We start from the raw sequence: 26,323 nt of genomic DNA, 5'->3' as shown, positions 1-26,323 counted from the left end.
CGTAAAACATTTCATTTAATTTGTTTTTATGAAAAAACCAAATTGCCCCTTCGATTTTCAAGATAGGCAACTGCACAGTTAATCCAAATCCGAAGCTTTAGCAACCACTCTTTGGACACCTTGTATGTATCATGACAGGTCGCATTGTAATGGACAGGCTAAAGTGATAAGTTCCCCTTTCGGTTCCCTGTCTGTGCACTGCGTAATGCACAATGCCAATGCACTATCTTCTAAATTCACTCCTTTTGCAGTTAGTACGAGCAAATGTGTTGCTTGTGATGATTGGTTTCGTCGGTTTAATGCGTTCATTTCTATAAACTTGAACTTTATTCGTTAATAAAAAGTTTTCCACGTTCGCTACAGAAACCAGGTTTTTACTTCGCGAGAACTCATCTCAAAAATGCTTCGAACGAGATGTAGGTAAGTACATTTGAGTGGATTGATTGAGCGAGATAACAGAGTGTGGTATTGGAAAAAAAAAGAAGTATTGCATGAGTTTATGAAATCATCCGATCCCTCAAAATTCTAAAAAGTAAGGTAACATTTTCGATCGATTTTGTTTCAAAAGTAAGTTAACTAAATCGAATATCAAGCAAATTTCCTAAAATTTGGCAAACACGGGCCACTTGTTCTCTAATTCACACCTAAATCTTGTCAAAGAAATTTGAATTCCTTGGAAATCAACTTTTATTCTTTCAAAATCAAAATGTACAAAGTATGTTCATATTAATTTTTCACAAATCAAAAAATGAGTTCTCCTCGTGTATTCATAAAACACAAAACTTGTTCAAAACGAAAAATCGAAAATCCATAACTCTAATTATTTTATCCGACTAAGTAGGTACCTACTTCCAAGTACCTAAGTATAAAAATTACAAATCCGTTCGGAAGTGTGAAAATTCAGCAACCTCATTGGTTAAAAAATTTCAGAATTTCGTCACAACTCCGCAATTTCAAACCACCATCGAAGTGCAATTTAGGATGGTCCTCATTTTCGTATTAAGGATTTTTCTCCCCCCCCCCTCCTCCGTGGTGACCTCTGGTGAGAAAATAATTCCTTATTTTGTATGTTTTTCATTTTCGAAAAACTCGGGCTGCGCGGCGGTGGGCCCGGCCCGCCTTCAGTTTTCAAAAATTTCATAAAATACAAATTCACTGCAAAATTTAAAAAATTTCAAAATTTCAAGTTCTGTTATCTCTAAAAAGTCTCTTTTGAGTAAAATAAACTCTCATCACGATTTTACTCCCCTCTATTAAAAACCATACTGACTCCCTGAAATAGCTGAATGTAAAATACAAATTTCAGCTATTCTAAGGGACCGACTTGGTCTTCTAGGGACGGGGTTAATAACCTCATGAGAGTTAATTTCACTCAAAAGAGACGTTTTTTAGTGTTACAACTTGAAATTTTTGAATTTTAAAATTTTTGCTTTGAAGTTCAATTTTTTCAAATTTTTTCAAATTGAGAGGCCCACCGCAGCCCGAGTTTTTTAAAAATGAAAAAAAAATATGGAATCATTATCTCACTAGAGGTCATCACTTTGAGGGCTGAGAGCAGAAGAAATAGCGATTTTTCTTGTTCGTGTACTTAAGGACCACCCTAATGTCCAAACGACCCCTACGAAATGCCAACTGCTCCCCCCCAAACTGCCACTGTTTTCAGTTTCCAGAGCACCTTTTCTGATTTGAACTATATAGACTAAGTACAATGAGAGTAAAGATCGCATAAATCAGCACCTCACCCTCGGTTCCAATAATTAATTCTCTAAAAAGTAAAAATACGTTTAAAACTTGGTAATAAGTACAGCAGCATCTCAGTTGTATTTTGGAGTCTACAAAGCTTAGCCGAATGTAAACGATACCGCGCATAGTACTGACATATTGATGATGTTATGGCTCCAGCATTCTGTATAAGTGGTGTATTTGACAAATGGCGCTTTTGAGTCATTTTTATGGTCGTTTTATCTGATACGCGTCGCGGCATCGGCAACTTTATGGTAGCTCGATTTCCAACACAACTGAAGACGAACACACAGGGCAAATGTATAAGTGGACGAAGCGAAGCGCATTTAATGACCGAAATAAAAATAATCGGTTTCAATTTCGACGAACCGTTCGGTTCGAGTTTGAGATTGGAATATGGTTTTTTTCCTGCTTCCTTCTTATACGTTACAAGCGTATAGATAGGGGTCTTTTGAAACGTCTAAAAGAAGCGAGAAGCGGAGATGGTGCGGCGATCATGTCAAAATTTATAAGGATATAGCGAGGAGATGTGCAGTTTCGATGGAAACGCGATAAAACATTATTCGATCAGTCACGAGAGCAGTTTTGCGAAACATAAGCTACACTCAAGGGCTAAAATGTAAAGAGCTCGAGCGTTTGATATTTAGACGAGATATAGGTCGACTAGATGTGAATTATGCTCGGTGGTATTATGTCAATGCAAGCGATATATATGACACGTGAATCGAATGATTTTCAGTATCGGGAAGAAATACAACGAATCAGTAGAGTTTTGATGCAATAGTAAATTATTTCTAGGAAGTATTCTTTAGCATCTCAAGTAGCATTTTTAGTACCTACCTATCCCGAAAAACACAGAGTTGGAAATTCGTGAAAGGGCAACCACCTCCCTCCAAGTCGAGATCTTAAGAAGGCCCAACAGTACATAAATTCAACTTCATATTCACGTCCAGGAGGTTCGATTCATATGATAAAGACACCCATAAATCATCACTTTGCCCCTAAACTAGGAAATGGGCTCAAAATGCGGTTTTCGAGAGGTTGTGAAAAGCTCGTAAAAATTGCCAATATCAAAATATATACTTACATGCATAATATAAAAAAAAAGTCATCAGCGATTCTCTGATTGCAAGATAGTTTTTGCATTTGCTTTCCCCATATTGGTTGATGGTTGCATTGGTTGCTGAGTTCCCGATGTGCAAAAACGTCGACACAATGTGTCTGCTTGTGCCTGCTTTTTCAGACACATTGTGTCTGGTTTTTATGTTTCTCCTAATACAAATGTGTAGGCAAACTATTCCACCTTGCATGCTTTTTCTTTTACCACATAATAGTTCTCATTTATGTAGCCAAACAAAAGAAAATATTCTTTTGTGCTAGAACTACAGGTACAATTGAAAGAAAGATGAATTCTATCCTTTAACGTTGCCTGTACTGTGAACGATTTAGGGTAGGTGCAGGTACCTTGTATCATCTTATGTCTGTCTCCCTCCTTGCATCGGAAATGTGATGGAACCGGTTTTATTCCTACTTTTTCTCGGATGTTTGGAGAAGTTGCTGCTGGTTTCCTCCTCCCCACACAAAACCTAAGGGATGTTTCTCAACTTCGTTTACAGGAGCACACCACTGGTGCAGGTTCAAAAATAGGTATCAAATTGTGCATAGGTATGCCCATCGAGCCTCACTTAAGAACGTAATTTTTTTTGATCAATTTTGAGTAATTTATTCTCCCAAAAATATGTATGTGTAGCATATAATTTTTCAAATTTTTTGAGATATGTTTAAGCAGCGTGTGATGCATTTATGAGGATGAAATAAAATGTTAGTGTGCTGAACACCAGTGAACTGTGTGGGAGGGGGGAAAAAAACAGATTTTTAGACAAAAAAATCCAAATTTTTGGAAATTTTCCGAAACTTCTTTAAAATGAATGATTATTTCATCGCAAAAAAGGCAAAATTACTGCTTGAGCGAAGTAAGAGCAAAAACTTTAATTATGAAAAAGTTGTTTAAAAAATGAAAAAACGACCACTTTTGTGATGTTCTATTTTATATTTTCACCAGAGCACAATTTGGTGACTCAGTTTAAAAAAAAATTAAAAATTGCTCTTTTCAAATGGCTTAAATATTAAGAGTACATATTTCTGAAATTTTCCTTTCAATTTTTGAATTTTTGAATTCTTGAAATTTTTGAGAGGAACATCTTGGATAAGTAGTCAAAGTGAAGCGAGGGGAAAAATCAGCTGTTCGTTGATTGCAAGAGAGTTTTTGCATTTGCGTTCACGACATTGGTTGATTGTTGTATTTCTTGCCGAGTTATCTTAATAACATTATATCAACTTGAAGCTGATTTTTCATTTCTCAAATTTTCTAGGGATAGTGGACAATTAACATAACCCACATTTAATAATTTCAGGTTTGCAAAAATTTTCATAAGAATTTGTTTGTTTGGTTTTGGAAATTTGTGGCCTTTATTTTATACTTCAAACATAACCATTTCATGTCCATTCAGGGAAAATATTAGGCTATGTTTCCATACGTTTTCTAAAGTACGTATTCGAAATTTATTTAAATTTTTGATTAGGTATGCATTTTTTGAAATTTTTTTATAAAATTTAAAAATAGAATACACTAGGTAGTTTTCTTAAAATAGAATTGGATCCATTTCTTATAAATTCAAACATTCCAAGTTTATCAAAGCATTCACACAATATGAATAAAAAACATTCATCAAAATCAGTCTCGCATTGGGCTTTGATAGACAATAATCGCTGATTGGCTTAGATAGTGTATTATAATTCAGCAAAAAGCAACGCCTACTTTTTCTACCATATTAGAGGAGACTTCTTGGAACTTTTTGATATAATACAAGAATTTTCAGTAATTTCGAAATCTTCTGGTAATTTCTGGAAAATAAGTAAGACTTCTGGACAATTTTTGGAAAAACGTGAGGATATTCGTTTTTTTTCTGTCCAAAAAACGACGAATTTTTGCTAACTTTCAAAAAACCAAGAATTGGCAAAAGAATTCTTCTTCTTGACAATTTCTGACAAAAACGTGAGACTTAGGGCCAAATTTATAAATAATTCTCAAGTAAGCAATTAGTGTTATACTAGATACTAATGCTTAGCTGAGTAACTTAGCTGAGATACTCAGAAAAATTGAAATTCATAGTCCCATACTAAGTAAAGAATCTCTTTTGAGAAGTTGGCCGTGTTGCCAAATATTTTTTCAAGTATATGTTGTGAAAATAGCCATAAAATCGCACGATCACAAGAAAAGTAAACAGCTGTAAACACAACTTTGGATGTGGTTTTCCGTTAAATTTCCCTCCAAATAGTTGAACTTGAACTCTTTGAAGAAAAGTTTTGAAGTTTTGCTTTTGATCTGTTTTGATTTGAATTTATTTTAATTATTTTAATTCAGTGATTTTAAATTGAAAGAAAATGTACAACTCCAAAGTATCATTTTCTCCTGTTGAGCTGGATATACTATGAGCTTTAGTGAACAAGTATGGAGGTATTCTCCAATGATGCAGATAATTACCGAAGATTCGTTACAAGAGAAGATGTGATTATTTAAATTCTGTAATTTTAATGACATGTTTTAAACATTTATTTTATACATACCTTCGATTGTAAACTTTCATGTTTTATATGCTGTTTTTTTTAAATTAATGATAATTTTTTTCATATAATGTCGTGAGCTATTTTTAAATTTTTTAATAATATTTAATCAATTGTGATTTTTTTTTTTGAAAAATAATCCAAAAACATGAGTAAAAAATAACATTGGTTAAAAGCACTATTGGAAAATATTTTTGAAGAATCAATAGAAAAAAATCGTAATAACGATAGTGAAATAGGCTATCTGGTATACTAGTTCCCAAGTTGAGAAAAAATAAAAACCTGGAGAAAGAAATGCCTTTAATCAAAAAATAAGGCCATAAAGAGGGGATTTTTTTTATCAAGTCATAAAATCTCGTCGGAAAGCAAGCTGATAAATGACACAAAATTTGGTGAAATTGCGAGCTCTGTAGTGAGGGTAACTAACAATATGCCACATCTCGTGCTTCAAAGCAATAATGTTTTCATGATTTGTTACCCACTACAAAGCTCGCAATTTCCCAAATTTTGTGTCATATTTCGATCCAATTTCCAACAAGAACTTGATAAAAATCTCTCTCATATCTGCCTAGATTTTTGTCGTCGTTTTTTCTTCATTTTTTGGTCAAATGCATTTTTTATTTTTTTATCAAGTTTTTATTTTTGCTCAACTTGGGAACTGCCCAAATGACCTTTTTTACTATTTTTCTTCCTATTAATTTAAAAAAAATTATTTTCAAAAAGTGCTTGTTTTTCAACTAATGTTTTATACCTACTCATGTTGTTAAATTACTTTTGAAAAAATTTCGTAAACTTTTTTGTGATTCTGCCAATTGGGTAGGGTATTCTATTGCCATGTTCAAAGCAATTTTAGTTTCCCAAACATGGAAATCTTGAGAACCACCAAAGCGTTAAAAGCATTGACAGCAAAACAAGCCATAGAGCTTGCACATTCAGATACCATAGGACCTCTCCCGATCACGATTGATGGAAAGTCTTATGTGATGAATATAGACGTGGACGGCTACACCCCGACAACGTCCCGACAACACGTCCTGACAATGTAAGTACCTAGCATGTTCTCGCGAATAGGAGTGAGTTTTTTTTTTTTTTTGTATTTAAGAAATGTTTATTGTAAAATATTGGGGTTACACTTAGATGTACCCACTCCCACCACCTCAAACCAACCACGGCTTATATGAGGGACAGGAGTGGGTGGGTCAGGTAGCTCAACATTAACTTATTAATTGCATTTATTTAACATCTAGGTATTTACGTTCTAAGTATCCACAAAAATATATTTATTCTAGGAAACTTGGATTTTGTGATCAACTTATATGATGCATTAGCATCTATGTAAGACTACTAGAGACGGAACTACCCCATTCCATATCTCAAGTTGCAATCATTAAACGTCATTTAGGTACTAACGGTGACAGTCACGACCCTCTTCATTTAACAGGCCGGAACCACTAAATCTGGCAACAATCTTACTAAGCCCAAGTCAGTTAATATTGTTGTAATTAAAAAAATGGTTCTTTAGTAATTGATCATCTTGTTTAATGTTTTTCTTTGTTGTCTGCTATTAAAGTATTTGGATCGTGATAATAATAGCAAGCTGTAATACTCGTCACCATAATGGCATCGTTCTCTTCAATGGGACTGGATATGATGCATGGGCCTTCCGTGTGAAGACGCTGTTACGTAAGGAAACACTTTTAAGCTTATCAACAATCCTGTTCTAGTAATTGTATGGCAATCATAGTTGAGAATCTGGATAATTTGATGCTGCACATGGTAAAGAACAAAATTTTTGCCAAGGAAATGTGGTCCGCTCTTTCTAATAATTTCAAGCAAAAATCTGATATTCCTGTGGCTAGCTTATGCACCAAAGTGTATAGTTTGAAATTTGCATATGGTAGTGATCTGATGTTATATATTACAAATTTTCGAGCTAAGGTAAATGATCTCAAAGATCTTGGTGATACTACCTCGTAACGTCAGTGGATTATATCTATGTTACGAGCCTACCTGTTCAATTTGCTCAATTTTGTGTGTCACTGGAAAACCAGACTATTCCACTAGACTGGTATGAAGTTATGTCTAAGCTGAAAGATTACCTGTCCAGTCTAGATCCGAATTACATGAGTAGTGATACTAAAACCTCCGAGCCGGTTATTACCACACCTACATCAAATGCCGCACTTCCCCCTGGCACTGTTCACCTTGACCCTGCTACAGCGTTTCCTACATAAGCTCTGACTGCTCCTGGTTCAAGTAATAATGGAAAGGGTCAGGATTTTCTACAAATTGCTGGCAAAAATCAAGACTGTCAATTTTAGCAGAAAGCTAGACGCTTTGGCAATTATACTCGTACCTACACATTGACAAAAAATAATACTTTTCTACAATATTATTCTTGTCGCAAAACTACGACTTTTCTGTAAAAAAGCGAGACTTGGGCAATTTTAGCGAAAAGCAGGCCTTTTTGGCAATTATTGGCAATAGCTGATATGTACGTTGTGGTGATCTCTGACAAGAATGAGAGACTTTTGGGTATCTTTTTAAAAAAAGTGAGAATTTTTGTTAAAAAATGAAACTTTTACAAATAAGCAATACTTCTTTTCGGAAATTATTCACAAACAAAGCAATTCTTATCGATGGTGATTCTCGACAGTATTTCGAGATATTTTGGCAATAATTTCTGATAAATGAGAAAAAGTTTTGAACAATTTTCAAAAAAGTAAACACTCAACAACTTTAGCGCACAAAAAAAGTTTTTGGCAAACATAATTGACAAAATAATCAACCTGCCCGCAGAAGAGATACTTTTAAGCATCTTTGTGGTAAGATAATTTTTGGTAATTTTCGGAAGTTTTGATAATTATGTTCTGGAAATTGCTGGAGAAAAACAAGTGTGGCTGAAACAACTCGGCATTCCATCCGGAAGTTATTTTACACAACTCATCGGTTCGATCGCCAACCACATCGTTATTAGATCGCCAACCACATCGTTATTACGTACATCCTACTCGTTATATTTACCGACAGCCGTTCAAAACATTTTGTTCCGGGCGATGATTCAATATTCAGCATACCCATAGAATATGGCGTTCCCGATCTTGACCGTATGGCAGAAATAGCCTCCACTCTTGGACTTACTCTTAACACCGATAAATCAATTATTGCAACCCGCCCGATTGACCTGATCTTCGTAAAGAAAAAAAAGTTTCTAATATTGATTCAATTACCTATAAATTATTTCAATGAAGTATTCTTCAGCATTTCAATTAGCATTATAAGTAGTACCGATTTCGGAAAACACGAGTAGTTGCTTTGACCCTAAATTACGAAATGGGCTCAAAATTCGGTTTTCAAGAGGTTGTGAAAAGCTTGTAAAACTAACCAAAAAGATACCGCAACATTCCTATAAACAAAACTGCAAGTCATCAGCTATTCGCTGATTGCAAGATAGTTTTTGCATTCGCTTTAAACTTGAAGCTGATTTCTCATTTCCTGATTTTTTTAGCTTCAATAATTTAAAAATTCAATTTTTCTGATTTTTCAGTTATAGTGACATTTAGTGAAATTTTTAAAACAATTTTTAGCGAACAAGAATTTTTGTCAAATTTACAAAAACTTTCAAGAACAACCAAGACTTGAACAATCCTAGCAAAAATCACGCCTTTCTGGCAATTTTTGACGGAAAAGTGATACTCTTTGGCAATCCGTGGCAAAAAAGGCGAGACTGTAGGTAGGTAACTTCTGAACAAAAAAAAAAATACCATTAAAAACCCAACCATCGAAAAACAAGTCATCAGCTATTCGCTGATTGCATGAGAATTTTTGCATTTGCGTTCATCATATTGGTTGATGGTTGTACATAATTTTTGCTGAGTTAGCTTTTAAATACATATCAACTTGAAGCAGATTTTTAATTTCTCAAAATTTCTACTGGGATAGTGGACGATTAATATAACCCACATTCAATAATTTCAGGTTCCCAAACAATTTTAAAGGTTTTGGAAATAAATCTTCATTTCATGTCCATTCGGGGAAAATATTTAACTACTCGTACATATATGTTTTCATACATTTCTAAAGTACATAGGTAGGTGCGTATTCCAAATTTATTTAGATTTTTGATTACGAATTTTTCGATATTTTTTTATAATTTTTAAAATCGAATATACCAGTTTTCTTAAAATAGAATTGGATCCATTTCTTATAAATTCAAACATTCCAACTTTATCAAAGCATTCACACATGAATAAAAAACATTAAAAATTGAATTCGAAATCAGTCTCGCATTGGGCTTTGATAGACACTAATCGCTGATTGGCTTAGATAGTATTATAATTTCAGCAAAAAAGCAATACTTTTTCAACAATATTAGAGGAGACTTCTTGGAACTTTTTGATATAATACAAGAATTTTTAGTAATTTTCGAGATCTTCTGGTAATTTTTGGAAAATAAGTGAGACGTCTGGACAAAATTTGGAAAAACGTGAAACTTCTTAATTTTTTTTCTCTGCAAAACACGACGAATTTTTGCCAATTTTCGAAAAACCAAGAATTTTTAGACAGGTTTGGTCAAAAAGCAACGCTGAAGATTTCAGCAATTGGCAAACGAATTCTTCTTCTTGACAATTTCTGTCAAAAACGTAAGACTTGAAGTAGGGTGCCTGGCTTAGGATTTTTTACAAGAAGTGGCAAAAAGCAAGACTACCTAACGGATAAATTTTAGCAAAAAGCTAGACTTTTTAGATCAACAAACAACAATCATGCTTTTCCGCAATTTTCACCGCAAAAAACGCCTGTTCGGTAAAAACATTCCGGCGACAAGCCTACGGTCGAAGACCAGTATAATTTCGAAGAAGACGACGATAGTCCGAGTAGCGAAGAAGAGATGACTGGCCCAACTGAAGTGCAGGATACCTATTCCTAGCGCATTGAGTGAATTCTGTGTTTTCGAAAACTTAGCTCTGTGTACCACCATTTAAGTCTCTAAGTTTTAATTGTTTTGATTTATATTTTTTGGTAAGATAATTTTTGGTAATTTTCGGAAGTTTTGATATATTCTGGGAATTGCTGAAAAACAAAGACTTGCAGTTCTTGTCAAAAAGCAACACTGAAAATTTCAGCAATTGCCAAAATAATTATTCTCTTTGACATAAATGTCTAACAAAAACGTGAGACTTTCGGGTGATTTCCGAAAAAATAGTGTGCCTGGATTAGGATTTTTTACAAGACAGTGGCAAAAAGCAAGACTGTTAATTTTAGCAAAAACCTGGACTCTATAGCAATTAACTTAACTATACTTCAAAAATGTTGCTTCGAAGTTGGATTTTTTCAAATTTTTGAAAATGATTTGTTACCCCCACTACAAAGCTCGCGATTTTCCAAATTTTGTGTCATGTTTCAATACAGTTTCGACAAAGACATTTCTTATCAAGTTTTTATTTTTGATCAACCTGAGAATTGCCCAGATGACCTTTTTTACAATCATCATTACAATTTTTTTTCGTATTCATTTTTTGAAAATATTTTCAAAAAGTGCTTGTTATTCAACTAATGTCTTATACTCATCTTGTTGAATTATTTTTGAAAAAATTTCCAATATGTATTCATTTTGTTTTCTTAAAAATTGAGGATTCGGGTTTTTTTTTGAAAACTTTTATTTCCCGAAATGATTATCTATGAAAGCTAAACTTTTTTGTGATTTGGTCAATTGGGCAGGGTGTACTTGATTGCAATCTTCAAAGCAATCAGTTTCCCAGACATGGGTACCTAGAGAACCACCAAAGCGTTGAAAGCATTGACAGCAAAGCGAGTCATAGAGCTCGTACATTTAGACATCATAATGTGGTCCCACGTTCCACGAAAAACGAATGCTGTACATAATATGAGTTTCTTAGAGTGAGTTTTTTTTATTTTTTTGTATCACAAATCAAAAAATGTTTATTGTCAAATATATGGGGGTACACTTTGATATACCCACTCCCACCACCTCAACCTACCACAAGGCTTATTTGAGAGGCAAGAGCCGGTGGATCAGGGGGCTTAATATTAACTCACTCTTATAATATCTTGGTTGGCCCATGTTTTGAAGAATATGAGATGAGGGCAACGGCCAAATTTAAGATACGAGTAAAAATCGCGAAGCTTCGATGCGACAACGCTCTTGAGTAACTTTTCGATAAAAAAGCAAGACTTGGGCAATTTTAGTGAAAAGCAGGCCTTTTTGGCAATTATTGGCAAAAGCTGATAACTTGTGATAATCCTTGACAAGAATACGAGACTTTTGGGTATCTTTTTAAAAAAAAGGTGAGAATTTTTGTTAAAAAATGAAACTTTTACAAATAAGCAATACTTCTTTTTGGAAATTATTCACAAACAAAGCAATTTTTGTCGATGAAACGAGACTTTTCTGCAACTTTATGAACAACAAACATTTTTGGAAATTCTAGACAGTATTTCGAGATATTTTGGCAATAATTTCTGATAAATGAGGAAAAGTTTTGGACAATTTTTGAAAAATGACATTTTTCGCAAAATAGAAAACGACAAATAGGTAAGTACATACATATGTGTCAATTTTCAAAAAAACAAACACTTGACAACTTCAGCACAAAAAAAATTTTGGGAACCATATTTATAAAATAAGCATTGTAAAAAAGAAGAGAGATACTTTTAAGCATCTTTTTGGTAAGATAATTTTTGGTAATTTTCGGAAGTTTTGATATATTTTGGCAATTGCTAGGGAAAAACAAGTGTGGCTGAAACAACTAGCAAAAAGCATACTAGCTGTTATTTGATTGTTGACGAATATCGATTAGAGTACGATGTGTTCGTGCATTGTGATACACTGTGTGGTTCCGCCACGGGTTTCTCGAGTATTTGAAATGCTGATTTTGCTTCATTCCTTAAATTTGGGAACCGGAGGTAAATGTCAAAGTAACTGTGACTTGAATCGCCAGTAAACCACCCACTAATAATAGCGATAATATGCAAGATGCGAGAATTGAGGCAATCGTTCGAAAAGTCACGAAGGAAGGAGAAATTTGAACAAAGTCGACGTTCTCCAACTGAAAGTTGCTGAAAATAGTGTTCGTCCAATTTTGACTCTTTTGGAGGTTCTTCAAGTCCCCTGTTGGGGAAACAAACTGCTTCGAAGAGTGTAATAAGGTACCCATTACCCAATTGACCGAATCACAAAAAAGTCAAGCTTTCAAAGATGAAATCATTTTGAACATGAAAGTTTTGAAAACGCTGAAATCCTTCATTTCCAACAAAACAATTCAACAACATGAGTAAAAAAACATTGGCTAAAGTACCTACTATTTGAAAATATTATGACAAAGAGATACTTTTAAGCATCTTTTTGGTAAGATAATTTTTGGTAATTTTCGGAAGTTTTGATACATACTTATGTATATTCTGGCAATTTATGGGAAAAAACAAGACTTCTAGTCAATTTTTGGAAAAATGCCAGATTTAAGAATTTTTTTCTGTAGAAAAACAACTTTTTGCCATTTTTTAAAAAGCGAGAATTTTTGACAGTTTTTGTCAAAAAGCAAGATCAGCAATATTTCAACATTGGACAAAACTAAATATATTTTTTTGACAATTTCTGGCGGAATTCGAGACTTTTGAGTTATTTCTGAAAAAGTAGAAAGTCTGGCCTGGCTCGTCGGCCATTTTAAGCCAAAAAGCGAGTATTTTCATCAATGAGACTTGGGCAATTTTCGAAAAAAATGACACGATTATGAAATAATTTGGTAACTTTGACAAAGATCAGGATTTGTTTGGAGATTTCGACAATTTTCCATTTCCAAACTTGCTATAATATTGATAGGAAAACAATGAAATTTTTCCAACTGTCAAATTGATTTTAAATGTTTTCCAATTTGCATTCCAATTCAGAAGAAAACGTCCCCAATCCTGAATTCCTATTGCACCATGCCCAGCATTATAGGCAGCAGTCTCCTCGACACTTCCATCACACACGTGGTGGTCATCATTACGAGTCTGCGAATTCCCCTTAACTCGATAACAACACATCAACCAACCTTGAAATTATTCTCATATTTAAATGCTTCTGTTCAGACTCATCATCTGCACAGGTATCTAAATATTACGAGTACGTCGATAAGATTAAACACATACTACTAACGAGAAACCGCGACGAATACACGTAAACATTCCTCGCCGAAAGAAAGTACGAGTATTATAATGTAGGTACCTATGTACCTATATGTACTCGTATTTAATAAACAATGCACACGCGTCTTTGCTGAAATTTATTTACACGCACGAACACGTATAAAATATACATCTAATTATTAAACTATGTCATCGAATGACGAATGCAGTTCATCACAACAATATCAGTTTCAATTTATTTTGTAATATTGAGTCGAGTTCTATCGCGAGAGCGTTTCCCTGATGTGAGAATTTCACAGACTTTAATATAATTTCGCTTTCAATTTTGTTCGTTCGAGATAATATTCGATAGTTCGATTCGAAATGATGCGCTGATACGAATATTTTACATGTGTCTGGTGAGTACAATTATTCGTTTGATTACTTTTTATTCGTCGTAAGAAAACAAACGCCAGAATTTGACTGGATGTTGGTTCTGATCGAGGAGCTTTCTCGAGGAGGAAGAGACAACGATTGCAAATTAAAAACAGGATAATTAGATTTTGTTTTCTCAAAAGAAAAATCAACTCCTTATGTTTCATTCTTGCAGTAAAATTCGTATTTTTTTAAAGATTCGGTAAGTAATTGGAATTTTTTTTCGAATTTTTCCTCAGGGTGAATCATCTTTAAAAACTCAAGAAATTTTCAAAATTGTTTTTTTTTGTCCCATAACACCACCAAAAAAAAAAAAAAAAAGAAAAAACTACTAATTTTGGATGCAAACCTCTAAAAACAATAAAAAATTTGGAAAATTTCTCAATACTCACTTTGAACCCATGAACACCTCATCCCCGAATTTTGGGGCAAAGGAATATTGACGAAACGGTGTCTTTATCACACGAATCGACCCCCCCACACGCAAATATGAAATTATATCAACAGTTGACTCTCCTAAGGACCCCATTTGAAAAGAGAGCAGCCTCGAAAACGAATTTTTCGCCAAATAAGCTCCATTGAGAGCTTTTTCTGTGAACAAATTTTCAAAAAAAAAATACAGAAATGTGAACCTGATGATGCAAAATAAATAACTGAATGTTACTTTCTCTATTCGCAGAACACAATTTCAGAACGATGAGGAATCTCAAGACAGTTCCGAGAACTCCAAAACTGACCATTCAGCTACCGCATCGTCTGAATTACTTGGAAATTTCGTAACCAAACATCATACACAAAAGCACTATGGGAGCTTTGGCAGAACAAGCACGTGCTTTTACCCACATCACATACACTTATGGAGCCAGTGTGGCCTATATCGCCATGCTGTACGCTGGTCTCATCGCATTCCGCCCCGATATTCAAGATGGCGATAATCGAGTCGAAGATTTACCATTTTCCAAACTGTACGACGAGTATGACTTCATTATCGTAGGAGGAGGATCGGCTGGGTCTGTGGTGGCGAGCCGATTGTCCGAGAATGCCAACTGGACGGTAGGATTATAGAATAATTAAGTACTAAATGTGAACATCAGAAGCGAGATATTGACGACTTTTCATTTCATTTGTATAGGTTCTGCTATTGGAGGCTGGAGGTGAAGAATTTATTCTTACAGAGCTACCATTGATGTATCCTAGTTTACAACTGACACCTTTGGATTGGCAATTTAAAACCGAACCGTCGGATAAATTTTGCCTGAGTCAAAATAAAAGATGTAATTGGCCCAGAGGAAAGGTTATCGGAGGATCGAGTGTGTTGAACGCGATGCTTTACGTACGAGGAAATCGAGCAGATTACGATCGATGGGAGCAGCTTGGAAATGAAGGTGATGATTTAGTTCAATATTCATCTATGTAGGTACTTGATACATAAGTACAGTACGTCTTTTAATGTTTTCTATGTATTTACAAAATTTCTGAAAATTTAAAAAACACCAAACAGAATTATGTTAAAAACGAATAGTAGGAAGAGGTAGGGTACCAAGTCGGTCTATCGTTTCAAAATCGTAAAAGAGTGGAACCGTTCGCGATATTTCCTCGAAAGGGAGCCATTTTCCAACCCCGAAACCACCATTACATCTTGAGATCGAATAGAAAACCCGACTCGGGGATTCCCAAAGTACGTACCTAGTGAAAATTGAGCACCTCTTTTGCCATCTGTTTCGGCCAATAAATCCTTCCGAAAAGGGGGTGGGGGTGGTTATTTCAAAAATAACTCGTATTATAACTCGTATTCTATCACTTTTGAAATATCTGTCCGCGACCATTCTCATTCAATGATACTAAACATTTCGGTGGCATTCAAAGTTGAACTTTCATATTCCAAGTTTTTCAAGTCGCGCACTATTCTAGGTAGACAATTTCCGAAGTGAATGATCTTTTTTTTCTTCTTAGCATTGAAAGGAGTCGTCTTAAAGGGGAGGGGGTGGAACGTCAAAAAAAAGAGATGGAGAACAATTACATTATTGGACCTGAATTTGCAATTCTCGCAAGGTTTCACAGTTGAATTGTTGACTTCAATTTAACTAAACTTTTGAGATCGTTCCAGAAACATGAGGCCATCATCCAAAAGTGCACTCTCGACCCTGAATATATATTTTATTATAAGGTTATGCTGTTACGTTTTTGATATCAAGTGAACTTAGGATATTTTTCGATGCATGTAGCCCATATGTCCCCCCCCCCTCCAGCTGGGCATCCATTATAATTAAAAGTAAATTCTTGACCTTTAAAATTGGATTTTTTACGAGGTTTTGTCATTGATGTCGCTATGCAGTGTTGACAGGCTTCAATTTTAGTAAAATCATGGAGAAGTGACTTTGGCTTCAACATGTGATAGTAAGTAATCTTCATTTTATGACTTATTTCGAAGCCTCTCCTTGGAAAAACCTCTCTAGCAGGGGGCTTGTACACAATTTTCTCCTGAAGAAAGTAATTACAGTAGGTAGCCACAAAAGGTTCAAAAAAGTAACCAAAAAAGTTGCAATGACACAAGCAAAACATTTTACCCCTTTAGAGGTTCTCCATTAGGTTATGCTTCAATTTGTGTAATCGAGTACCCTACCCAATTGACCGAATCACAAAAAAGTTGAGCTTTCGAAGAAAAATCTTTTTTTTTTTAAATGAAAGTTCTGAAAAACCTGATTTCCAACAAAACAAGTGAATTTAAATTGGATTTTTTTTCCAAAAATAATTCAACAACGTGAGTAAAAAACATTACTCGAAAGCACTGAAAATATTTTTTGAAATTTAATCAGAACAAATCTCGCAAATTCGCCACATTTTGTTCCATATTTCGGAGCAAATTTCCGACAGAATTTTTTGACCCCAGAGGAAAATATCATTTCTTGGGGGACTAGATTTTTGGTTTAATTTTCATTTGTTTCGTTGGTAATTAAGAATTTGAGCTTTTTCAAAACTTTTTTTTTTCAAAATCATTTTCCTGTGAAATCTCATTTTTTTGCTATTTCTCTAAAGAGCAAGAACCTTCCAAGGGTTAATGAAGAAAAAAATCACAAAAAAGGTAAAACTTTTTACTGAAATGATGAGGTGAAAAAGCACTTTTTGGCGATTGCAAAATTCACGTTTCACCAATTCTTGTGAGAAGAGTAGACACTCTCGCAACTTTTTGATAACAGGCCGAAAGTAATAATCGAAATCCAAAACTTTTTTTTGGCAAAAAAGCAAAACTAGTAAGCAATTTTAGTTTTTTTTTTTGACAAATGATCTATGAGTTAGCAACTTTTAGAAAAAAGTTGAGAAGATTTCCTCATAGTTGAGTGAAAAGCGAGAATTGTCGTGAATGTTTGGTAAAAAGTGACACTTTTGAAATTTTTACCAAAAAAGTGAGGCTACTCAGCAATTTTTCGGTTAAAAGGTGAAATTTTTATCAGGAAATTTGGACAATAAATACTCTTCGATGATGGCAAGATAGATTTTGCATTTGCTATCAATATTTCATCATACTTCTTGGTTGATGGTTGCATTGGGCTCAAAATACGGTTTTCAAGAGGTTGTGAAAAGCTCGTAAAAGTAACCAAAAAAATCGCTCAACTTCATTCACCTTTTTAAAAAAACAAGTCATCAGCTATTCGCTGATTGCAAGATAGTTTTTGCATTTGCTTTCTACGTATATATGTATTGGTTGATGGCTGCATTGGTTGTTGAGTTCGCTTTTAAATATCATCTTGAAGCTGATTTCCCATTTCTTGATTTATAAAGGCGAAATGTATAATCACAGCCAGGTCTTACGACAATAAATCAAATTTAAAAAAAATTCCAATCCTCAATTTCCAACAAAACAAATGATAATAAATTGGAAATTTTTTTCAAAAATAATTCAACAATAACGTAAGTGAAAAACATTAGTCAAAAGCCACTTTGAAAATTAATACGAAAAAGCTCGCAATTTCGCCAAATTTTGATCCATATTTCGGCCCAATTTCCAACAAGATTTTATGACTTGATAAAAAACCATTTCTTAGGGGCTTGGATTTTTGGTTTTTTCATTTTTTGGTCAAAGACATCTTTTTTATCAAGTTTTTGTTTCTGCTTAATTTTGGAACTGATCGATGACCCTTTTTACTATCGTTATTAAAGATTTTTTTTCTCATCAATTTTTAAAAAATGTTTTCAAAAAGTGCTTTTGACCAATGTTTTTAACTCACGTTGTTGTATTATTTTTGAAAAATATCTCCAATTTATATTCATTTGTTTGGTTGGAAATTAAAAACTTGAACTTTTTCAAAACTTTCATTTTCCAAAATGATTCATCTTCGAAAGCTCAACTTTTTTGTGATTACTCCACTTGGGCAGAGTACCAGGTTGCACCATTCAAAGCAATGTTTTTCCCAACATGGGAACTTGAAGATCCTGTAAAGGGTTAATGTAGAAAATAATGAATAAAAAGATAAAACTTTTTACTAACAATAGGTACAAAGTAAAAAAGGACTTTTTGGGGATTAGGTAACTCTCATTTTTGACCTTAATTGGATTTTAACTACCTACTGGTAACGAAATTCACTTTTCACCAATTTTTGTGGGAAAAGTTGGACTTTCGCAAGTCTTTGAGGGATTACGGTTACAATTACACGTGCATCAAGATTGATTTTAAGTTCATTTGGAGTAAATAATTCAACAGCATAACTCCATAAGAAAAGCAATTTTAGGTTCAAGAGTGGTTATTACAGCTTTAGAGAGGAGAGGGGGTAGGAGAGGGCGTGGATTGTGGCTACACACACTACGCACAACGTTGTAGTAAAGTGACATTGGTTTCAACATGGGTAGTAAGTAATCTTCATTTGTTGACTGATGTATTCAAAATTTATTTCTAAGCATCTCTTTGAGTCAACCCTCTAGCAGGGCTCGTATGCAATTTTTTTCCCAAAGAAGTAACTTCAGTAACCACAAAAGGTTCGAAAAAGTAACTGAAAAGTAATAAAAAAAAGTTACAGTGACATAAGCAACACATTTCGACCCTTTGGAGGTTCCCCAGGTTCCTATGTTGGGGAAAAATTGCTTTAATGGTGTAATAGAGTACCCATCCCAATTGAACAAATTACAGAAAAGATGAACATTCGAAGAAAAAACATTTTGAAAAATGAAAGTTTTGAATAACCTAAAATCCTCAATTTCCAACAAAACAAATCAACATAAATTGGAAATTTTTTTCAAAAATAATTCAACATCGTGAGTAAAAAACATTGGTCAAAAGCACTTGGAAGATATTTTTTGAAAATTAATAAGAACAAAGCTCGCAATTTCGCCAAATTTTGTTCCATATTTCGTACCGATTTCCGACAAAATTTTATGACCCGAGAAGAAATCATTTCTCAAGGGACTAGATTTTTGTTTTTGTTTTTAAATTTTTTGGTGAAGGACACTTCTTTAATCAAAGATTTACTTTTCATCAACTTGCGAACTACCAGATGACCATTTTTAATATCGTTATTACGATTTTTTTCGCTTTATCAATAAAAATGTTTTCAAAAGGTGCTTTTGACTCAAGTTTTTTACTCGTGTTGTCAAGTTATTTTTGAAAAATTTTTTCAATTTATATTCATTTGTTTCGTTGGAAATTAGGGATTTGAGCTTTTTCAAAACTTTCATTTTCCAAAATCATTTTTCTGTAAAATCTCAATTTTTTGTGATTTCCCTAAAGAACAAGGTACCCTAGTACACTATTCAAAGCCATTTGTTTCCGCAACGTGAGAGCGAGAACCTCCCAAAGGTTAATGTAGAAAAAATCACAAAAAAGGAAAACTTTTCACTAAAAAGATAAAGTAAAAAAGGACTTTTTGAGGATTAGGTACATACTGGTAACAAAATTCACCAATTTTCGTGAGAAAAGTTGGACTTGCACATGTTTTTTTTTACTAAGGCAACACTTTCATAAAACAAAACTAGTAAGCAATTCTGTTTTTTTTTTTTTTTAGCAAAAAAGCAAAATTAATAAGTACTTTTTAGAAAAAAATTGAGATTTTTTGGTAATTTTTACAAAAGCGACAACTTTTAGCGAGTTTTGGCAACGCTAAGTTACCTATAGAAAGTTTTCGGAAAAAATTGAAACATTTAGCAAGTTTTCCACACAGCTGAGTAAAAATCGAGAATTTTTGTCAATTTTCGTAAAAGTGACACTTTTTTTTGCAATGTTATCGAAAAAGTGAGGCTGCTCAGCAATTTTTCAGTAACTTTTGAATATTTACTCAAACAAGCCATCAGTTATTCGCTGATTGCAAGGTAGCTTTTGCATTTGCTTTCAATTTCATCATACTTATATTTCACTCCTACATAAAATAAAATTATAGCACGAAAAATGGCATTTTTCGTCAATTTGTTGACAAATGGGGGGGAGGTAAGGGGGATTTTTTTTCACATATTCGTCTGTACACATTGATAAAATACTGCAAAAATGCAAAAATTTTCATTTTTTAGGTTTCTGATGGTAGTTTTGCAACAACTGTAAAACTTGTAATTTTTTTTTTCTCAAAAATGAAAAAAAATTCCAGTCCAATTTTTTGATATGTTATTTCACATGAAAAGAACTAAAACTGAGAATTTTTTCAGAATTTTTACTGGTGGATATCATGGTTATATCTAAATTATAAGTTTTTAAATAGATTTTTTTAGGTTACAGAAAGTGGCAACACTGATTTTGACATCACTTGTCGATTACCCTCTCAAAGTACTACAATTTGAAAAAAGTTCAAAATTCTATACCACGTACAACCGCAGCAATTTGCAACTGAAATTTTCCACTTTCGGCCATTTTGGAGAACTCTGAAGCGCTACAGCTCCGTCAAAAAAAATCGAAAAAATGTCCGGTTTGCGTCATTCGTCATCGTTTGATGACCTCTACACGTGATCTGATTTTGAAAAAAAATCGAAGACCCCTCGTGCGAAAATCCGCCGATTTGGCATGGAATGACGCATCAGTACAAAGCACGTTGAAAATATTTTTTGAAAATTAATAGGTAAGAAAAATACGTGCAACTCAACGAAATTTTGTTCCATATTTCGGCCCGATAGTAAGCAATTTTTAGAAAAAATTGAGATTTTTTTGGTAATTTTCACAAAACAGCGACAACTTTTTGCAATTTTTGACAAATAAGTAGAACTTCATAGAAATTTTCAGAAAAAAATGAAACATTTAGCAAGTTTTCCTCACAGTTGAGCAAACAGCTAGAATTTTTGTCAATTTTTGGTAAAAAGTGGCACTTTTTTGCAATTTTTGTCGAAAAAAGGAGAGAGGCTTTACTCTGCAACTTTATGATTACAAGATAGTTTTTGCACTTGATTCAATTTCATCATACTTATGGGTTGATGGTTGCATTGGTTGCTACGTTAGCTTTTAAATATCAACTTGAAGAAGCTGATTTCTCATTTCTTAATCTTTCTCATACCTAATTTATAAAGGGGAAATAACAATTGAACGACAAAAAAGGTGGTTTGAATGACAGCTAGGTCTTACGACAATAAATGAAATTGCTCACATTTTCTTTACAAAAAAAAAAAAAGAGACCACACATTATCACATAGTTGCGCGTAAAAAGTACACAAACACATCAGAAATGCACAAGTAGACTTTGAGGGATTGTGAAGGCTGAAGGGGGATGGGCATCGATATTAATTTCAAGTTCATTTGGAGTAAACAATTAAACAGCATAACATCCACGAGAAAAGCAATTTTAGGTTCAGGAGTGGTTCATACAGCTTTAGAGAGGGAAGAAGGGAGGAGGGGGCGTGGATTGTGGCTACACACATTGCGAACTAGGTACTTGCCACTATAAAATAATGGATTAATAAGTGACTTTGGCTTCAACATGTAATAGTAAGTAATCTTAATTTTATGGCTTGGGTATTCAAAATTTATTTCGAAGCCTCTCCTTGAGAAACCCCTCTAGCAGGGCTCCTACACAATTTTTTCCTCAAGAAAGTAAGTTCAGTAACCACAAAAGGTTCAAAAAAGCAATCAAATAAGTTACAGTGACATAAGCAAACCATCTCAACTCTTTTGAGGTCCTTCAAGTTCCCAAGTCGGGGAAACAAATTGCTTTAATGGGTGTATTAGAGTACTCTTCACAATTAACCGAATCACAAACAATTTGAGCATTCAAAAAAAAATCATTTTAAAAAATGAATGTTTTGAAAAATTTCAAATCGTCAATTTCCAACAAAACAAATGATTATAAATTGGAAATTTTTTACAAAAATAATTCTACAACGTAAGTAAAAAAACATTAGTCAAAAGCCACTTTGAAAATTAATACGAAAAAATCTCGCCTTTCGCCAAATTTCGATCCATATTTCGGCCCAATTTTCAACAAGATTTTATGACTTGATAAAAAAAAAAAAAACATTTCTTAGCGGATCGGATTTTCGTTTTTTCATTTTTTGGTCAAAGATATTTTTTTTATCAAGTTTTCGTTTTCGCATAATTTTGGAACCGATAGATGACCCTTTTCACAATCATTATTACCGATTCTTTTGTTCTTATCAATGTTTTAAAAATATTTTCAAAAAATGCTTTTGACCAATGTTTTTAACTCGTGTTGTTGAATTATTTTTGAAAAAAATCTCGAATTTACTCGTATATTCATTTGTTTGGTTGGAAATTAGGAACTTGAGCTTTTTCAAAATTTTCATTTTCCAAAATGATTTATATTTGACAGCTCATCTTTTTTATGATTCTTTCACATGGGAAGAGTACCCTATTACACACTATTCAAAGCAATTTTTTCCCCAATATGAGAACTTAGAGATCCTGTAAAAGGTTAATGTAGAAAAGAATAAAAAAAATAAAACTTTTTACTAAAAATATAAAGTAAAAAAGGACTTTTTGGGGATTAGGTACCTATTGGCAGCAAAATTCACTTTTCACCTATTTTTGTGAGAAATGTTGGACTTTTGCAACTTTTTGATGATAAGCCAACACAATCAGTGAACTTGCAGGACTTTTTTTTTTGGCAAAAAAGCAAAACGAGTAAGCAATTTTAGTTTTTTTGGCAAAAGAACAATTATTAATCAATTTTTAGAAAGAAAAACTGATTTTTTGGTAACATTTACAAAACAGCTGAAACTTCTTGCAAACAGCGAGAATTTCTGTCAATTTTTGGTAAAAAGTGACACTTCTGCAATTTTTATTGAAAAAGTGAGGCTACGCTTCAATTTTTCGGAGAAAATGAACTCAAACAAGCCATCAGCTATTCGCTGATTGCAAGATAGTTTTGGCAGTTGCTTTCAATTTCATCATACTTATTGGTTGATTGGTTGCATTGGTTCATTTTGGGGGAGGAAGAAAGACTTCAAGGGCTATTTTTCACCAAAAATGACAAATGAAAGTGAATAGCCATTTTTTCCCTCAGTTTTTACTCCGTCAACTTTGGTTCTACATTACTATAAAAACACTATTTCATGTTTTCGATCTGCCCTCCACCAAAAAGATGAAAAAAATGGAACTTAGTCCCTCCCTAAGTTTCTAAAAATAATCTCATCAGTTGAATGAAACATCAATTTCATAGTTATCAGTTACATACTTTGATTTTCCAAGTTTTATTGCTACTGGATGAGTTAAACCAGCGAGATTATTGTTTTGGGGATCAATAAGGGATCGATTTCAACAAATTGTACCCTATTGATCATTTTCCGCGTTAATGGCCAACTGCAATAATGAAAATAAAACATCTAACAATTAAGGGGAGGTTCATTCTGAAACAGGAAACCCCAGAGAATTGTTCTAAATTTTAAAAAAAATCTGCTATTCGCTGATTGCAAAATAGTTTTAGCATTTTTGCTTTCACTATGTTGGTTCATGATTGCATTGGTTGCTAAGTTCGATTTTAAATATCGACTTGAAGCTGATTTCTCATTTCTTGATCTTTTTCGACATATGTAGGTATATAATAATCGAACGACAAAAAAAGCGATTTGAACGACAGCCAGGAATTTCTTTTATCAAGTTTTTATTTTTGCTCAACTTGCGAAACACCAGATGACCCTTTTTACCCTCGTTATTACGATTTGTTTTTCTTATCAATTTCTAAAAAATGTTTTCAAAAAGTGCTTTTGACCAAAGTTTTTCACCCTTATTGTTGAATCATTTTTGAAGAAACTTTCCAACTTATATTCATTGGTTTCGTTGGAAATTAAGAATTTGAGCTTTTTCAAATTTTTTTTTTCAAAATCATTTTTCTGTGAAATCTTATTTTTTTGCTATTTTTCTAAAGAGCAAGAACCTTTCAAGGGTTAATCGAGAAAAAAATCACTAAAAAGGTAAAACTTTTTACTAAAATGATGAGGTGAAAAAGCACTTTTTGGGGATTACAAAATTCACGTTTCACCAATTCATGTGAGAAGAGTAGACTCTTGTAACTTTTTGATGACGGTGCAAAATACATAATAGAAATAATGCGGAACTATTTTTTGGCAAAAAAGCAAAACTAGTAAGCAATTTTAATTTTTTTTTTGACAAATGATCCATGAGTTAGCAACTTTTTAAAAAAATTGAGAAGATTTCCTCATAGTTGAGTGAAAAGTGAGAATTGTCGTCAATGTTTGGTAAAAAGTGACACTTTTTTGAAATTTTTACCGAAAAAGTGAGGCTACTCAGCAATTTTTCGGTTAAAAGGTGATGTTTTTTCCGCAAACATGGACAAAAACTCTAATAAGCCATTAGCTATTCGCTGATTGCAAGATATGTAGGTTTTGCATTTGCTTTCAAATTTCATCATACTCGTACTTATTGGTTGATGGTTGCATTGGTTGCTAAGTTCGCTTTTAAATATCAACTTGAAGCTGATTTCTGATTTTCGGATCTTTTTCATAATTTACAATCAAAGGGAAATATACTCGTATAATCGAACGACAAAAAAGGTTGTTTGCATGACAGCCCGGTCTCACGACAATAAATCAAAGTGCTCACATTTTCTTTTTTAAAAAAAGAGACCAAACATTATCACATACCTAGTTGCGCGTAAAAAGTATACACAAACTTTGATGTTAAGCCAACACAATACAATTAGTGAAATGCAGAACTCTTTTTTGACAAAAGGGCAAAAATGTCACCTAGATCATTATGGTTTTTCTTGACAAAAGAACAATTAGTAAGCAATTTTTAGAAAAAAATTGAGATTTTTTGGTACTTTTGACAAAATAGCAACAACTGTTAGCGATTCTTGACAAAAAAGTAGAACTTTTTAGCAAGTTTTGGCAAAAAATAGAAACACTTAGCAAAATTTCCTCATAGCGGAGTAAAAAGCGAAAATTTTTGTCAATTTTTTGTAAAAAGTGAAATTTTTTGCAATTTTTATCGAAAAAGTGAGGCTACACAGCAATTTTTCGGTTAAAAGGTGAAGTTTTTTTCGGGAAATTTAGACAATAAATACTCAAACAAGCCATCAGCTATTTGCTGATTGCAAGATAGCTTTTGGATTTGCTTTCAATTTCATCATACTTTTTGGATGATGGTTGCATTGGGCTCAAAATGCGGTGTTCAAGAGGTAGTGAAAAGCGTGTAAAAGTAACCAAAAAAATCGCTCAACTCCATTTCATTTATAGTTGAAATTTTTTGTGATTCTTTCACTTGGGCAGAGTACCCTATTACACTATTCAAAGCAATTTTTCCCAACATGAGAACTTAGAGATCCTGTAAAAAGTTAATGTAGAAAAGAACAAAAAAAATAAAACAAAAAACCAAGTCATCAGCAATTTTCTGATTGCAAGATAGTTTTTGCATTTGCTTTCCCCATATTGGTTAATGGCTGCATTGGTTGTTGCGAGTTCGGTTTTAAACATCAATTTGAAGCTGAGTTCTCATTTCTTGATCTTTATCATACCTAATTTAAAAAGGCAAAATATAGGTATAATAAAACGACAAAAAAGGTGTTTTGAACGACAGCCAGGTCTTACAACAATATATCAAAGTGCTCACATATTTTGACAAATGAAAGTTTTGAAAAAATTCCAATCCTCAATTTCCAACAAAACAAATGATAATAAATTGGAATTTTTTTTCAAAAATAATTCAACAACGTGAGTAAAAAAACATTAGTCAGAAGCCACTTTGAAAATTAATAAGAAAAAAGCTCGCAATTTCGCCAAATTTTGATCCATATTTCGGCCTAATTTCCAACAAGATTTTATGACTTGATAAGAAACCATTTCTTAGCGGCTCAGGTTTTTGGTTTTTTCATTTTTTGGTCAAAGTCATTTTTTTATCAAGTTTTTGTTTCTGCTTAATTTTGGAACTGATCGATGACCCTTTTTACTATCTTCATTACCGACTTTTTTTTCTTATCAATTTTTTAAAAATATTTTCAAAAAGTGCTTTTGACCAATGTTT

General features: G+C 33.3%; 1 protein-coding gene across 1 annotated transcript in view; it reads left to right on the top strand.

The window, feature by feature from the left end:
- The first annotated feature begins 13,638 nt into the window (after positions 1–13,638).
- Positions 13,639–26,323, top strand: part of LOC135834856 (glucose dehydrogenase [FAD, quinone]-like) — a 58,279-nt gene continuing 45,594 nt past the window's right edge. The window contains exons 1-3 of the mRNA XM_065348833.1: positions 13,639–13,910; positions 14,606–14,979; positions 15,059–15,311. Of these exons, the coding sequence (XP_065204905.1) occupies positions 14,731–14,979; positions 15,059–15,311 (502 nt within the window). The 5' untranslated portion in view covers positions 13,639–13,910; positions 14,606–14,730. The remainder of the gene's footprint in view (positions 13,911–14,605; positions 14,980–15,058; positions 15,312–26,323) is intronic.

The sequence above is a fragment of the Planococcus citri genome, chromosome 2 (genome assembly GCF_950023065.1).
Source record: "Planococcus citri chromosome 2, ihPlaCitr1.1, whole genome shotgun sequence".
NCBI lineage: Eukaryota > Metazoa > Arthropoda > Insecta > Hemiptera > Pseudococcidae > Planococcus > Planococcus citri.
The sequence above is the reverse complement of the archived record's forward strand: the minus strand, read 5'-3'. Positions and strand labels throughout refer to the sequence as shown.